The 15,921-nt window shown below is 47.4% G+C and overlaps 1 protein-coding gene across 3 annotated transcripts in view; it reads right to left on the reverse strand.

The window, feature by feature from the left end:
- Positions 1–3,276: 3,276 nt before the first annotated feature.
- Positions 3,277–15,921, reverse strand: part of CD244 (CD244 molecule) — a 33,043-nt gene continuing 20,398 nt past the window's right edge. The window contains exons 2-9 of one of the 3 annotated variants that reach the window (XM_070497016.1): positions 13,846–14,184; positions 13,475–13,756; positions 11,648–11,755; positions 11,131–11,198; positions 8,807–8,872; positions 7,010–7,075; positions 5,537–5,590; positions 3,277–4,457 (exon numbers count right to left, since the gene is read on the reverse strand). In XM_070497016.1, the coding sequence (XP_070353117.1) occupies positions 4,377–4,457; positions 5,537–5,590; positions 7,010–7,075; positions 8,807–8,872; positions 11,131–11,198; positions 11,648–11,755; positions 13,475–13,756; positions 13,846–14,184 (1,064 nt within the window). In that variant the 3' untranslated portion in view covers positions 3,277–4,376. Of the gene's footprint in view, positions 4,458–5,536; positions 5,591–7,009; positions 7,076–8,806; positions 8,873–10,534; positions 10,981–11,130; positions 11,199–11,647; positions 11,756–13,474; positions 13,757–13,845; positions 14,185–15,921 lie in introns of those variants that run through there. The other 2 variants (XM_070497017.1, XM_070497018.1) reach the window with 2 other exon arrangements.

Raw genomic sequence — 15,921 nt, forward strand, 5'->3', positions numbered from 1 at the left:
TGTTATGCAGATTTAAGCCATTGCTTCTCTATGGATAAGATTTTCTAGAGATTTAGCCATCCTCTTCTTCCTGGCACAGAGAGGAAATCACCCTCACAAATGGAGATTTCTCTTATAAATGGGTAACTTCTACTAGGTTTTCAGAGCTTTCCCCTGCATCTGCTGTTTCTTAAAAATAACCAACCTAAAATAATTCTTATGCCAAAGAGTCATGTTTTAGGGTGGCAAATTCTGTTCCTGGTCCTGTGGTTAGAGATCTAGGTAAAATCATGTCTGCTGTAGTATTTTTTAAAATAAGAGATTGGAAATAACCTAAATGCCCATTTAGTAGGAATCTGGTTAAATATATGATAGTGTACCCATGCAATGACAAACCATGCCACTTTTGCAAAGAAAGGATGTAAAGACTAATGTGCTTATAGGAAATGAGCTCTAAGATACATTGTTGAGTGGAAAAAACAAAGTTCAGGACAATGTGCATTATGTGCTACCAGTTCGATAAAAGGGAAATGTATATCTAGAAGCTTATATAGGCATAGAAAAGTTCTGAAAGGAAATGATACCGACCCTAGGTTCTTAGGCTCTCTGTGTAATAGAAATTGACAAGAGGCCCAACCAAGCTCTCAGCCAACGTTTTATTGGGTCTTAAGCTCCAGCACAAGGGAGATAGCACAGGAGAAGTGGCTCTCTGGCTTTCCAAAGGGAGCCGTCCTGAGTCTTTTATGGGCTGAGGGGAGTGGACTGGTGCCATGATTCTCTGCCTCCAGAGGCATTCTACTTCCCTCTTCCTGGTGGTGTCTTCCCTTGCCTTGTGGGTGTTGTGGTCCCTGCTCCTGCCCAGTCTGTCCAATATGGCAGTGTTGCTCACTACCGCCACCCCAGGAAGGTCATAAAATGGTCATCTGGGAGCTTGGTGCACATACGAGAGAGTAGGTCTACTGCTTGTGGGCAGTTTTGCTTCAGAAGGTTGCTTATCTTGACTTCAAAAACAGCTGGGCTGGGGGGCTGGCCCCGTGGCCGAGTGGTTAAGTTCGCGCGCTCCGCTGCAGGCGGCCCAGTGTTTCGTCAGTTCGAATCCTGGGCGCGGACATGGCACTGCTCATCAGACCACGCTGAGGCAGCGTCCCACATGCCACAACTAGAAGAACCCACAACGAAGAATACACAACTATGTACCGGGGGGCTTTGGGGAGAAAAAGGAAAAAATAAAATCTTTAAAAAAAAAAAAACAGCTGGTCTGGGAGGTGCTGGATTTGGTGGCTAAGGGTGAGGGGCAGAGTCCGGTCCCTATTCTGTCTCAGAAATACACAAAACTTATCAGTGGCTGCCTCCGGGGAGGGAACTGGCTTGGTTGCTTTTTTTTTTTGAGGAAGATCAGCCCTGAGCTATCATCTGCTGCCAATCTTCCTCTTTATGCTGAGGAAGACTGGCCCTGAGCTAACATCCGTGCCCATCTTCCTCTACTTTATATGTGAGAGGTCTTCCACAGCATGGCTTGCCAAGCAGTGCCATGTCCACACCCGGAATCCAAACCGGTGAACCCTGGGCCACCAAACTGGATCGTGTGCACTTACCTCTGAACCACTGGGCTGGCCCCTTGTTTTGTTTTTTTTTTCACATACTTTTTTGTACTGCTGAATTTTTCTTAACCATTTGTGTGTATTACTTCATTGTCATATTTTTTTAAGTGCTTAAAATGCCTCTTCCATATAAGCTTTCCATATTTACCCCGAAGAACTTCCCTCCTTATTGTCAGGTCTGCGAGCAGAACGGCCACAGAATCTCTTCTCTCCCCAAAATTGTGGCCTCAGCCCTGTCCCCTTGCCTGAAAGTTGCACTCCCCTTCGCTTATTTTCATGATGCTCTAGTGTACATTTGGGTTGCATCCGCTTGCAGCCCATTTATGTCGTTTAATGTTGTGTTTCTGTCGTCATGCTCTCCTGCACATGGTCCGTGGAGTCAGTATGTCTTCTGTGGCCTGCAATGAGTACTCCCTGGGGGCTGGGCAGTGCTTCATACGCACCAAGAGCTTTATTACTGCTTGTTCATTGGCTGGTGGTTGCATGGGTAATTATCTCTGTAGGGCATTGTGGGGGATTGGAGCTGGCTACCTGAAAATGTGTCTCTTTGACATGAGCATTATTTTGGGCTGATTGCTTTTAAAAACTGCAGACATGAGAGGAACTCTGAAAACTAGAATTTACTTACCCTTTGTAAAAGACATTTACATTTGTAAGGGAAATCTCCATCTGTAAAGGTGTCTCTCTCTCTGTCTCAGGAAGAAGGGGAGATGACCTTATCTCTAAAAACCCTTATCAATGCATAAGGCAAGGACTTAAATCTGCATAATAACCTTACTCTTATTTACTGTGCTTTTCTGGTAATCTCCCATTACTGACACCCCCCCCCCCCACCCTCCAACATCCTCCTTTGTCTTTAACTGAAGATGGTATTTAAGAAGAAAGCCTCCACCATTTGGCGAATTACTCAGTTTTCCTGAGTGTCTCCCATGTATACACGTTATAAAGCTTTGTTTGATTTTCTCCTGTTATTCTGTCTCATGTCAATTTAATTCATAGCCTGGCCAGAAGGACCTAGAGTGGGTAGCGGAAATGTCTTCCTCCCACACAGCATTATCACATAAGTTCAACAAAGACATATAATATGATGATGCTGTACTTTGTTACACTACAGACTAGGGCATCCCCAAAAGCCCTGGGCTGGTTCAAGATCTGCACAACTCAGGATACAAGAAAGGCCAGCAGCAGTCAATGGTCAGTGTCTCTAGTGTTCATCTGGATGGCTCCAACCCCCATCATTTCCTGCTCTTTCTGTTTACCACAGTACTTGACTCTGCAACTCAGCTCCCAAAATGTGCCTCAGATCCCCCAGACTCCTTTTGCTTATATTTTCCTGGTTCTTACATTTGATGCTTTCTCCAGGATATGGCCTGTTCTCAACTGTCTCCAGAATGAAGCCAGCCTGGCCAGCCACACAGCCCGCAGGGGACAGGGATCAGATGGGGCCTGAGCAAGTGCATACTATGGCCATCCTCCATGAGACTGAATGGCTCCTGGGATCTGGGGGTCTCAGAATCTACTGTTCCAGAGTGAACAAGGCTGACACGTGGACAGCTCACCAGGAGGCCGGACCCTTCTCCAGCAGCAATTAGACAGGCATACATTTTTTGGTGGTGCACAGTGTCCTTTGGAAAACACAGAATATGGAGGAGACATATAAATTTAATTCAGGAAAGAAATTTAGACGGCCTCTTACTAACACCACAGTTTTTTATTAAATTCATTTGTTAAATACAGACTGGGGCAGTTGAAGAACGAGTTTCCATGCAATATCACCTGTTGGATTCTCCGAGTAGGGCCTCTGCCAGTTCACCCTCGTCCCTTTCCTGGGCTCTGTCAGAGTCTCGGCCTGGTCCCCACAGCCTGGTGGAAAGGCCTCAAGACTCAGGAAAGCCCAGCATAGTGTCTAGTTCCCAAATGCTCAGTTGTCTGAGCCCTCCCTCCAGCATGTGCCATAGGGAGCACTCAGCAGGACACAGAACTTAATAAGATATGGTTTCTAATTGTGAAGAATTTATGAAGAAGTCAAAATAGGTTTCTAACAATGGGGTTTTGTAAATCAAATGTCACACAGTAGGCCAAGCAGGTCTCCCTGCCTAACTGTCAGGACAGCATGGGCTCAAGTGATTTTTCCGCTCAAAGATGGGATTCCTCTGCACCACCTGCTCTCGCTCCTGTCCACTCCTCCTTGTGACCAACTGGCTAAAGGGAGACGTTTAATATCTGGCGGGGGAGTTTTTCCTCTGTATATGAGCAAAACCCAGGACCAGCCCCCTGGGAGAACCTGCCAGCGGCTTACGGCTAGTTAGTCCACCTTCACAGAGGGGGCTATTCCTCTTCTTCTGCGTCACCATTATCTTTCCCTCCTCTTTGTAGGATGGGCCTGGGCAAGGGGAAGGTCTAGGAATGTGGTCATCCCGGATTAGGGAGGAGGTGAAATGAGTAACAAACTAGAAAACCAGAAGGCAATCTTGATGCTAATAATAACGCCACCTTATGTTTACATAGCACTTGAAAGACTACCCAGACTTGAACTTGCTGTGTGGTCTTTTGTGAACTACCCAACCTCTCCACCCATTCTTGTCCAGTCTGTACGTTGAGAGATATTGTTTATCAGCCTTGCCCTTATAATGGCTGTTAAGAAATCATTTTCAGAAAAATATATAGAGATCATGAATGAACTCCCATATCCTCTCCAAACTAGACACTGTTCTGTAGAGATTCCTGTGGCATCATCCACTGCACTGATTCCCAGTGCATGCTGGGATGTAAGAGAGGTGAGAGCAGCTGTGGCAGCTAGGAATATGCACAAAAGTTCTCCAGCTCCTTGCGGCTCAGTCGAGCAGGGTTCTGGGCTTTGCGTTGGCTCTTTCCAACCTGCAGAAGAAAAGGAGAATTTCAGACTCTCTCACTCGGAGATCCTCGTTACAACCCTTTGGGGTATGAATTTTCCCCATTTTACAGATTAAGAAAGTGAAGCTCAGAGTGGTGAAACAAATTAACCCAGGGTCAACAGCTAGTATGAAGTAAAGGAGGGGCTTGAATCCAGTTCTTCTGGCTCCAATTCTAGTGTTTTTTTAACCACATCATGCTTTTTCATAACCCCTCTGGATTGCCTTGGCCAACACAGTATCCTCTACACCCCTGCACAACACAAGGGTATGTACTGGACTGTCCTGAACTGTCCAGTTGGCTTTCATGTGGGGCTACAGCTGAAGTGCCAGGAATCCCAGCAGACACCCATTCACCCTCTCCCTTGTGACCAATGGCAACGTCTTTGTTGGACCACAGGTGGAAGCTCGAGTGTAGTATGAGACTAACGGGCAGAGGTACTCTCCATGCTTTAATTTCTCTTGGTATAAATGGAAAGTATAATTATACCTACTTCATAGCATTCTATAAGGATTAATTGAGATAATTCATGTGAGACCACTGGCAGGCCACTGTATATATAACAAACTCCCAATAAATGCTGAGTCCTTACTTTCCATTCCCTAAATGACTTGATAGGAAGCAATTCAGCCACCAGGCTCAGTGGTCACCTTTGTACAGTGTTCATGCCAGCAGCAGCTTAAGATCACTTATGTCCTGGAATGATTTCCAATTACTTTCTAACTTTAGGAAGTCATTTAGATTCACTTATCTTTCCCTCTTGTCCACACCCCCCCACCCCCCCGGAAAGGGCCACCAGTGTGGCCTACAGCTGGGGACTAGCCTGGGGAGTGCCCTAATGTAAAACTCAAGCTCCCCAGAAAGAGTCAAACTTGATATGACCTTGGGTTAGACCCTCACGCTCCCTGAACCTCAGTTTCTTCATCTCTAAAATGAAGACTTGGATCAGAAGTGCCTAAGATCCCTACAGCTCTGTGAATCTGTGGATGACTTTTTCACAAGGGTGTGACTTCAGGCAACACCTTGGACACTAAACCCATTCAGAGGGAGTTCCAGAATCTTACCTCTTCATAGATAGTGTAACTCAAGGGAGGGTTGTGGTTCTTCTTGGATCCAGACTAGAAATTCAGAGGGTAAAGAGTGCTTAACTTCAGGTTAAGAAATGTCCAACCCGTAACTGATGTGAGAAGTACCAAAAGAGACTCAGGGCCCAGAAAGTCCTTGTAGTATCCCCAGCCAGAAATGAATAGAATCTACTACCCCAGGAGTAAACCATGGTGTTTGTGGTTTCCAGAGAAGGCAAAATACATCCTTGCCTATGATACGACATTTCTAAACTAAAGTCAGAGTTTAGTATCCTGTACCCACATGCTTCCAAACCCACACATACACACATTCCCAGCACACACACACACACACATACACACATACCCTTCAGACAAACCTAATACAAATATTGCCTCAAAACATGTATCTCTTCAGCACATAGCGTACTCACTCACCCCTAGTGTACACAATGCTGGCACACAGAAGTACTGCCCCTAGCACATACCCTGAACATGGTGAAACACCGGAAACACTAGAATTCAGAAGCACTTTGAGTAGTATGCAGAGTCTTCATAACATAATACCAAAGCATGTGACCATGGTGTCTGTGACCCTATATATGTTCATTGTTGTAGCATATAATTTAAATATAAATATCTGTCACGTGGAATTCAAGTTGATTGAATGACTAATTGGAAGGAGGGTGAATGAAAACTCTGAAAATCTGTCCTAACCTCTCCCAATTTGATATGAACACATGGTTCCTAATGGGCATGTACTCAACACTTCCATAGTTTGGCAGATTCCCAACTTCCCAAACTACCACGTTAAGGTTATGGCTTCATATGGTGACTCCAGCCCCAGGAATACCATTCTTCCCACCACCTCCCACCAAAGGTGAAAAGATGAACACAGCACCAAGATACCCAGCTTCTGTGGTTCCTGGTACCCATAAGTGCTACGAGCTCAGCTTGGAGCAGGATTCGAGGGGAGCCTGAGGGATTGCCTTAGTCTGGGGCATCCACCAGCCAGTGACTGGCCAGAACCTTTGTCTGGTTCCCTGAATGTCAACATTGTATCTCTCTAGGTCCAGTCTACTCCTCCAGCTCCAGGCTATATGTCCCTGCCTTGGAAACTTCTCCAGTATCTCTCGCCATAGCCTCAGCTGGCCTACTAAGGACTCCACAGTCCCTCTGCACAAAGCACCCCCTTTCTGTCTCTGCCTCCCACGCAAACTCCTAGAGACTCCTTTAATCCACTGTTCTCTTAGTCTCAGAGCTGTTCTTTTTCTCCAAACAGAACCAGAGATTTCTAGTTGGCTCATTAACATTTAAGTATGGTCATTTAACACAAGGTACTCAGATACACATAGTGGAAGACAACTCCCTTGGAAGTGCACACACACACACACTCTCCACCAACACACACCTGCATATGCATGTGCAAAATACACATCTGTATCAATGGCACCCCTGCAGGGGGAGACTCACCTTCCGGGAAGGCTGTACTAGTGAATATAATGTATTTGCAGTCTCTTGCGACGTGGAAGCAGAAGGCTGAAGAGAAGACAAATAAAATCATTTCAGAAGCATAGATGCAGCACAACCGTAGGAAGAGAGGTCATCTCTTCCATCCCTCCCCCTCTACCCTGCCCAGACAGAAGATTTAAGTGTTAGTGAAAAGAACCCTGGAGTAGTCAAGAGGTCGGCCAACCTGAATGTTAGTCCCACTCTGTCACTGAAGACAGCTGTTATCTGTTGAACACTTATTCTGCACCTGTGTTCTCCCCTAACACTCCTAACATTCCTGTAAGATAGAAATGATCACAATTTGCCCCATTCTACCGATGAGGCTCCAAAAGGGTACATAGCCCAAGGCAGGGTGTTCACAAGGGAAGCAGGATTTAAACCCAAGACTCTCGAGGGTTCTTTTCTTAAACACCTCAATGCCTTCCTTGTCTAGACCTGAGCCAGATGTCCTCAAAGGCAGGTAACCATCATCTTTGTAAGATGCTCCAGAGGAGGAATCTCATTCTCAGTCAACATCTCAGTCTGGGAAGAGCTCTTTATTCCATTTATTCAAATTCCTCTTGTTGGAATTCAATGTGGCTCAAGTCAGACAACTGGCAGATATCAATCTCTGTTACACATCTCTTTCAGGCTCTTTGACTTGATCCACTATCAGTGAATCACACTACCTTAAGGAAAGCAGGAGGAGGCAACACCCACCTTGAGAATGGCACAGTGGCTGAGTGGTGGATGCCTCCTCCCTCCTGTCCTCGCTTTTCCTCCAGTTCTCTCTTCCTCTCCCCTTCATTGCCTTCCCTGCACCTCCTCCCCTTCCCTGTCTCCTCTTCCTCCTTTTTCTAATCTTTCTCTGAAGCCTATCAGCATTCCCTGAGGATTTTCTTTGCTCTGCTTCTTAGCAACCAGACTGAAGATGTTGCTCCTTCAGGTCTTAATTCTCTAAAAAGTCATTTCTATCAGGAGATTTTAATCACTGGCCACCAGGAGGCAGTGTTTCCATTGAGAGAGATGCCCCAGTCTGGGTTATCAATAATGTCATCTTAGCTGTCAGTATTAGAGGAAACTTCTCCCATTCATGGGTGAATTTCTATAATCCTAGAATGTTAGAGATGGGGTTGTGGGGGAAGTGGAGTGGAGATTCAGAAACCGTGTGGCTCAGCCTTGCCACTACCCAGCTATGTGGCCTTGAGCATGTTAGTTAACCTCTGAGACTGTTTCCTCATCTGTGAAATGGGGTTTGTATGAGACCTACTTCATGAGATCTAGTATGTGTGGTCATGAGGTGACGTGAGATTCATTAAGAAAATGGACATAGTAAGCACTTAATGAATGTTATCATTAAGTTGTAATAAAACAAAAAAGAACAACACAGATCCATTCTTTCCTGAGAACAGGTACAATAAGGAGCGGGGATAAAAAGTACAAGGGCCCCAATTATTAGAAGCAGCAGGGAGGGAAGACAGAAGTTGGGTTGCCTGAAAGATGTCCATCTCCTACTGACTTTATCTGGGCCACTCCTGCCACCGGGCATGGGAGAAAAAAGAATGCCTGCATTAGACTTTCCAGCTCTGTCCAGCTCTGCCAAGATACTCTAGCACCACACTGATCTTCTCAAACATCTTAACACAGCTGAGACCAAGCCACCTTCTAGACTCCAGAGGACCAGGGTCTTATTCTGCTGTTCAAGGGTATGAGTGTCTTGGGGGCATTAGGAAGCCCTGTAGACAGGTATGGAATGGATCAGAGAAACAAGAATCGTACCTGAGACCGGGACTGGATCATGGAGTAGATGGTGTTCCCTTCTCTGGAGGAATTCTGCTGCTGTTCCTGCTCAGGAAACAGGAAAAGACGTGTGGTAATGTGAGCGCACAGCTGCGTCTGCCCAGATTTGGATGGAATGAGAAGAGCAGAAAGAAAAGGGGCTCTTGGAAGCAGGGCAGGGAGGTGGTCATTGGCCCTCCAGGGATGGAGGGAGGCAGTAGAAAGAGTGGCTCACAGTGCAACATTAGTGTCAGGAGTGAGCAACCACCCAGGTTAGAGGGATGGCATCCAGTGACCCTGCCCAAGGGGGCTCCTGTCACTTGCTTTACTTTGGCAATTTAGGAACTTGCTTTTGCTGACGTTTTGACTAAATTTATCACATCACCACTGATAACGGGCTGTGCTCTGAGTCGAGCTGTGATCTGAGCCTTAACTCAGAGCACTGAAATTCAGAGGCTTTAAACCTTTTAAAGACTGAGCACATTAGAGCCCCCTCTCTAGATGTAGCCTTGGTGGCCAACTTCCTTTGGCTTCAAGCCGGCTCTTGGGCAGCAGCAGTGCTGGGTGGAACCCTGGACCCGAGGCCGAAGGCAAGGATCACCCGCTTTTCCTGCTTCCCTCCTCTTGTCCTGCCCCACAGGAGATTGGGGTTGCAGGTGTTTCATGCTGTTTGCCCCTGAGTGCTCAAGTGCCAGGCTGGACTCTGGTGAGGAGCCAGTAGACACCAGCAGAGTTCATTCAATAAGGTTGAAGCTGAGCTCCCCAGAAGTAGGAAGAAGCTAAGTGGAGCAGAGAAATATCAGCCATCCTTGGAGGATGGAGAGCTGTGCACATCTGGAGAGAAATGGGAGTTTGTTGCTTTTGCCTTCTGCCCAGACCCGAGTGAGGTGTCTCCAGAAAGGTCAGAGCTGGCCTCAAAGTGAGACCACATGAAGCTGGAGATTTAGGCCTTCGGGCAGAACCCTGGAGACAGCAGGGAGAGGCCACGGAGGGAGGAGGCCACAGAGGGAGGAGGCCACGGGAGGGAGGAACCCCTGAGTCAGAAGCAGAGTAACAGGCCTGAATTCCCGAGTGGATTTTTTTTCACTCTGAATAGTTATATACCCCTATATTCTCCTTCATTTATCTAATCTAAAGTAATCTTCATTTTGTAGGGAGACACGGCTATTTTTAGCCAGCATTTGGTCATCAGTGATTGTAGATAGATGCCCTTGCTCTTGGGAATTTGTACCAGAGTCTGGCAGTGATGGGAGAAACAGAGTCTCTCTTTAATTTTCATAACCTGGTATTCCACTGCTGCGGCAAGGAAACGAAACAGGCTGGGGGAGCTGTCCTGATTCCTAATGTCACTGAGCCCAGATCTGAGGAAGCTACTTCACTGTTGGAGGAGGCCTCACAGGGCCTCACACATGTGATAGAGTGGAAGAATCCCACCCCAGTGACTTCCTCCTTGCCTCCGGAGGCAAGTGCCAGGAATAGGGGCGGGAAGAGGGCCTTCCCCCTGCACCCTCACCACCTTCCCACGGGGCAATTCAGTTGCTCACTGCCTTTCCCCAGCCCTGTCACCACATCCGGCCCTGCTCAGGGGCAGAGCAGCGTGGTGCACCCTGTAGCCCCTCTGCAGTTTCTTCTTCTTCTGCACCCTTGGGTGACAGGCAGAGCTGGCCACTGCCCACAGAGACTGGAGTGATTCCCAGAGGAACCCGCTATGAATCATCTATTATCTTTGTGCTAAGCTGGTTACTCTCTCCAGCACCTCAGCCAGACTCAGGCCTTTTTTCCCCAAAATGTTGTGAATGCAGGCCACCGAACCGGCTAAAAAACTTATACTTTGGCTCATCAGGCCGGCATCCACCCCAGCCTGGGCAACCATCAAGGGACCCACAAAAATAAACTGGGACTTGCAGGGATGGGAGAATTTGTGGTCAGACACAATACATCAGAAGGTTGGACTCTTCCTGGGGCCCAGCCCAGCGGTGAGACTGGGAAGAAATGAGGACACCAGGGCGCCATGCAGGGAGGCAGAAGCAGCATTCTGCCCTCTGCTATGGATTTCTCTTGTGCTCCATCCCTTCTCAGCAGGTGCGAATCTGCACCAAGATGCCCCTTCTGCCTCCTTTCATCTTCTCTGCTCCCTTGTTGTCCTCTTTTCCTCCAAGGCCAGAGCTAGGAGGCTGATGGAGAAAAGATAGATGGAGAGGGCAGAGGATCACTTTGAGAGGACAAGTGTCCAGTTCTCTTTGTCCCCCTGCTCCAAACGGCCATTCTCCCAAGAGCGTCATCCAGACCAGTTGAGAGAAAGCACAACCCCTGGGTTCCTGTACCTGATTTCTCTTGATTTGCAGGTTGTTGACATCTTCATAAATTGTCAAGAATTCCGCTGGGCTGGCCTCTGTGAGAGGAAGGAAGCAAAGAGCAGAGTTTCAGAGACCTCCAGAAGGCATCCTGTCCAGGCTTCTGATTCTGGGAGTCTCACCTCCATCCCAGATGGCCAAGACCTCGAGAAAGGTTCTGGAAAGGAGGCAAGTTAGCGCTCTTTCCAGGATACACAAAGAGCTCAGGCCAGCAGCCACCCCTGTCATCACTACTCTGTCAGGTCAGGCAGACCCCCACCAAACCAGCCACCTGCAATAAATCTGCACAGCGGGGATCAGACTGTAAATATCGGGCTGCCACCCCAGGAGGCAGGAACTGGAGAAAGGGCCCGGTAGCCACTGCTTCCCCTCCCCCAACCATGTACACACCTATCCAATGCTCCCTGAGGAAAAGCACGTGCTGTGCTCCCAGGCTGCTGGGGAGGTCAAGTCGGCCGACAGTACCTCCTAAGGACCCTCCACTTACGTGACTGTTTCCTCTTCCTCCTCCACACACAGAAGCAGCTGAGGGTGCCGAGGAACAGAGCGAGTAGCAGAATCATGGTGATCACCAAATAGAGCAGAGGGATGGATTCTGAGGGATAGGAAGGCACGAGGCCTGAGTGCTCACTGAGCTGGCTCTTCCCCCTCCCCACCTGTCTGCTGCAGGGGCTATCTCAAAACCCATACTCCTCTCTGGCGTGGCTGGTCTCCCCACCTTAATTCACCTGTGAATTTGCCATCAAGATTGTCCCTCTGCTTAATTGGGTGGCCTCTCCCAATTAAGGAGGGATGCTAAGAGCATGGCTATTTATATCTGACAGGCCTACCTCAAACTCTAATTCTATAAGCTCTGTGCCCTTGCGCAACTTCCTTAGCCTCTCTGAGCCTGTTTTTCTCACTTATAAAAAGGAAATAATGGGGGTTGCCCCATGGCCAAATGATTAAGTTTGCACACTCCACTTTGGCGGCCCAGGGTTTCGCTGGTTTGGACCCTGGGCGCAGACCTAGCAGTGCTCATCAAGCCACATTGAGGTGGCATCCCACATAGCACAACCACAAGGGCCTACAACTAGAATATACAACTATATACTGGGGGGGCTTTGGGGAGAAAAAGAAGAAAAAAAAAGAAGAAGATTGGCAACAGATGTTAGCTGAGGTGCCAATCTTAAAAAAAAAAGGAAATAATGTTATTTACATGGGGGTTAATGACATGATCTAATATATGTAAAGCATCTGGCACAGCAAATGCCACATCAATCCATTCTTTTGGTTTAACTCAACAAACATTTATTGTACGCCTCGTATGTGCCCGGCAAGCCTTCCATTTCACCTTCCTGCTAACCCTGCCTTCGCTGCTCCTCCTCATCTGAACTTTGACATTGAATGTCCATGTCGCACATATAGCCTGATATATGACGAGGGGAGAAGGGAAAGGAATAAAGTGCTCCAGGTGCCAGCTGACTAGGCTCTTTACAAACATTATCTCATTTAATCTTAACAGCAGTCCTCTGAAGGACTTATTATTAGCATCCCCATTTTACCCAAGAGAAAAATTGAGGCTCAGAGAGGTGAATGAATGGGCCTGAGATCACCCAACTAGTGAATGATGAAGCCATGGGCTGACATAATCCAAAAGCTAGTGTCCTTGTCACTATACATTGCTTCGGCTTGTTCATTTCCTTTTTGCCCATGAGCACTCAGTTTTTTGACCCTACTTGGCTATAAGTTCCTTCAGGACAAGAGCTGCCAAGTTGTCTTTTCCCTGTAATGCCCATGCTGATGGCACACTGAGTCTTCGTTTATCTAATACAAAGTGATGCAGACTTAACTCAGGGTAACCCTCAGGATGGGTGTAAGCAACAAACCAAGAACTCTTCTAGGCACCCCTGTGATCGCCCTGATGCGTGACCCACGGTACTGCTGTACAGCGTGGTCACCTCTTGGGCAACTATGTGGTTTGGGGGCGTTATCACTTGGGAAGAGGAAGCAGATCTCCATCCGTCTCTGAAGGGAAGGAAATAATGATCAGCAGCCATGGCAGGGCTGTGACTCACTGAACTCAGCATTCCCAAGGTGAAGGAAAAACTCGCATCTCCTAGGAGATTCTTGATGGGGATAAAATTCTTCCCAGACTAAGAGAGGCCTGGCTATAAAGGGACTATGTGCTAGAAGCCAGGACCCCCTGGGGAAGGGCTGCGAGGCACTGGGGGAGGAGCCAGGAGATCTCATACCCAAGCCTGTCTTGCACCTAAGCCTGGCTGTGGGGTCCAACACCTTCAGCCTCTGTTATAGCCCAAAGTGCTCCACTTACTCTGATAGGCACTCTGACAGTCCTGAGTGAGGGTGAGGGTGAGGGTGTCGGATGCCCAGCTGACAGGATTGCTGACATTGCAGGTATATGTGTGCGAGCCATTGACATCAATCTGCTGCTCCAGGTAGGTGAGGTTCGTCGACGAGCGGATCAGCTCACTCCCTCTATACCAAGCATAGGTCACGTTGCCACCCCTGGAGACCGAGCAGTTCAGAACTGCCTGGCACATCCCTCTGTCTACAGCCTTCACCTTACGCTGCAGGCGGGGCTTCTCAACATGATCTGGAAGCAGAGATTCTGATCAGAAAGGTGCAGGAAATGCAAGCCCTGCAGGAGTCAGAGGGGCAGGGCGAGCAGTCCTGGGGACTCACCAAATACAGAAACTTGAAACTGCCTTCTCCAAACTTTCCCAGAGCTATCGGTGACCTCCAGGATGTAGAGGCCGCTGTCCTGCTGCTGAGCTGCCTTGATGAGAAGAGTCAAGTTCTCAATCGTAAAAGTGAGTCTATTCTTGAAATCTTTCAAAATCCAATCTTCGTAGTCGATTTTCGTAGAACCATTTTTCCAAGACAGTATCAGATAAAGTCCTGGCTTTGACGGCAGCTGCACCTTCCATTCACCAGAATTTGCCTCTGTCTGCATGCTCAGAGGCTGTAACCGGAGAGGCTTTCCTGAGAGTCCAACCACATGGACAGCAGAATCTAGGAATTCTAGGAAAAAGAACCCAGGCTGGAGGTGGCAGGAAGGGTCAGACCTGAACACTGTGGGCAGTTGAATGTGACTTCCCTTAAGCCAATAGGATAGGGGTGTGTATGAGGAGCCCAGAGCCTAAGAGAACCTGAAAGTGGACTTCCCTTGTCTGCCTTCCCTTCTCACCAAGCTCTGGGCCTCTACTCTGAGGGCTCTGACAGATCAGTAAAAATAACTAAAATCTCTTGAGTACTTGCTATGGGACAGGCGAGCTTAAAACACTTTACATGTCTTAACTATTTCACTTCACAATGATCCTGCAAGATGTTTATCCCCATTGTATGGGAGAGCAAACTGAGTTAGAAAGAACTTAAAAGTAACTAGCCCAAGTCACACAGTAAGAAAGATGAGCTTGAAATCAAGTCAATTTGGTTTTACAAGATAAATGCTTAACCACAGTGTTATAAACACCATATCTGATGTGACTCCCCCGTGCAGCACTGAGGCAACCGCTAGTGGCCAGCAGCAACTGCTGGAAATTCCGAATGGCCAGACCCAGTAACACTAGCCCTCCGAGCTGAATTCATGGCTCCCTCCTCTATCCTCCCATACAGCTAGATTCATAATCCTCTCTTGTAGCACTTGGCACATCCTGCTGTGGTCATTACTCATTAATGTTTGCCATTTTTTTTGTCACTAGAAAGTCTCCACAGTGGGCTGGCCCCATGGCAGAGTGGTTAAGCTCGTGCACTCTGTTTCAGCATCTCGGGGTTTCGCCAGTTCGGATCCTGGGCACAGACACGGCACCGCTCATCAAGCCATGCTGAGGTGGCATCCCACATGCCACATCTAGAAGGACCCACAACTAAAAATATGCAACTATGTACCAGGGGGTTTGGGGAGAAAAAGGAAAAATAAAATCTTTAGGAAAGTCTCCACAGGATTGCTCCATAGAAAACAACTAAAAAGAGAAAACTAAAACTACACTGCCCAGACATATCTCAGTACTTCCCTCTCTAGGGATCAAGATGGGAGCTAATGAACACAGGAGTGGGACATAGAGCTACTCGTCACTGCCCACCTTAGAACGGCCCAGTGCATAAATAAAGAAAAGTGGCAGTTTCTGTGGTCATTTGTGGCAGAGAAGCTATGCGGCATGGCCCAGTAGATGCAGGAAACAAAAAAGTCTGTCTGGGTGGGATGCGGAGGGTCAGGGAGGATTTGGAAGGAGAATATAGATGGAGATAGTTATACAAACAGATCTGTTAAAATGGAGGACATTGAGAAGAGAACAATGGAGAGAGAGGGATTTTTAGATGTCCATATGCATTATAAATGCACTCATTCCTAACCACATCTTCACCCTGGCATTACCTCAAGAGACTGAGTAAATAATTGGAGGACTTGTAATTACTACTAAGTTGATAGAATGTTTCTTTGATCTTGATCTACTAAGCGTAAAACATATGATGTTCCTATTCTTATTCCTATGACTTGTACTGGCTCTGCCTGTTACCAAACCAAAAGCAGAGACTGTGCTGTGCATCTCTGTGTCTTTGTCTCCCGTATTCCTAGCAGCATATTTGAGAACAGGCCAACCTCCCTTGCATTGCCCAAAGATCCTGAGAATAAAGATGAATAGAAAAGTAATTACTAAACCTACAAAAAGGACATACACTGTCATCATCAATTACTCAGTCTTTACTGAGACCCCACTATAACTGGGGCCCTGAAGAGTCAGGACCTCTTTGTGTATA

This window comes from Equus asinus, chromosome 25 (genome assembly GCF_041296235.1).
Source record: "Equus asinus isolate D_3611 breed Donkey chromosome 25, EquAss-T2T_v2, whole genome shotgun sequence".
NCBI classification, from domain to species: domain Eukaryota; kingdom Metazoa; phylum Chordata; class Mammalia; order Perissodactyla; family Equidae; genus Equus; species Equus asinus.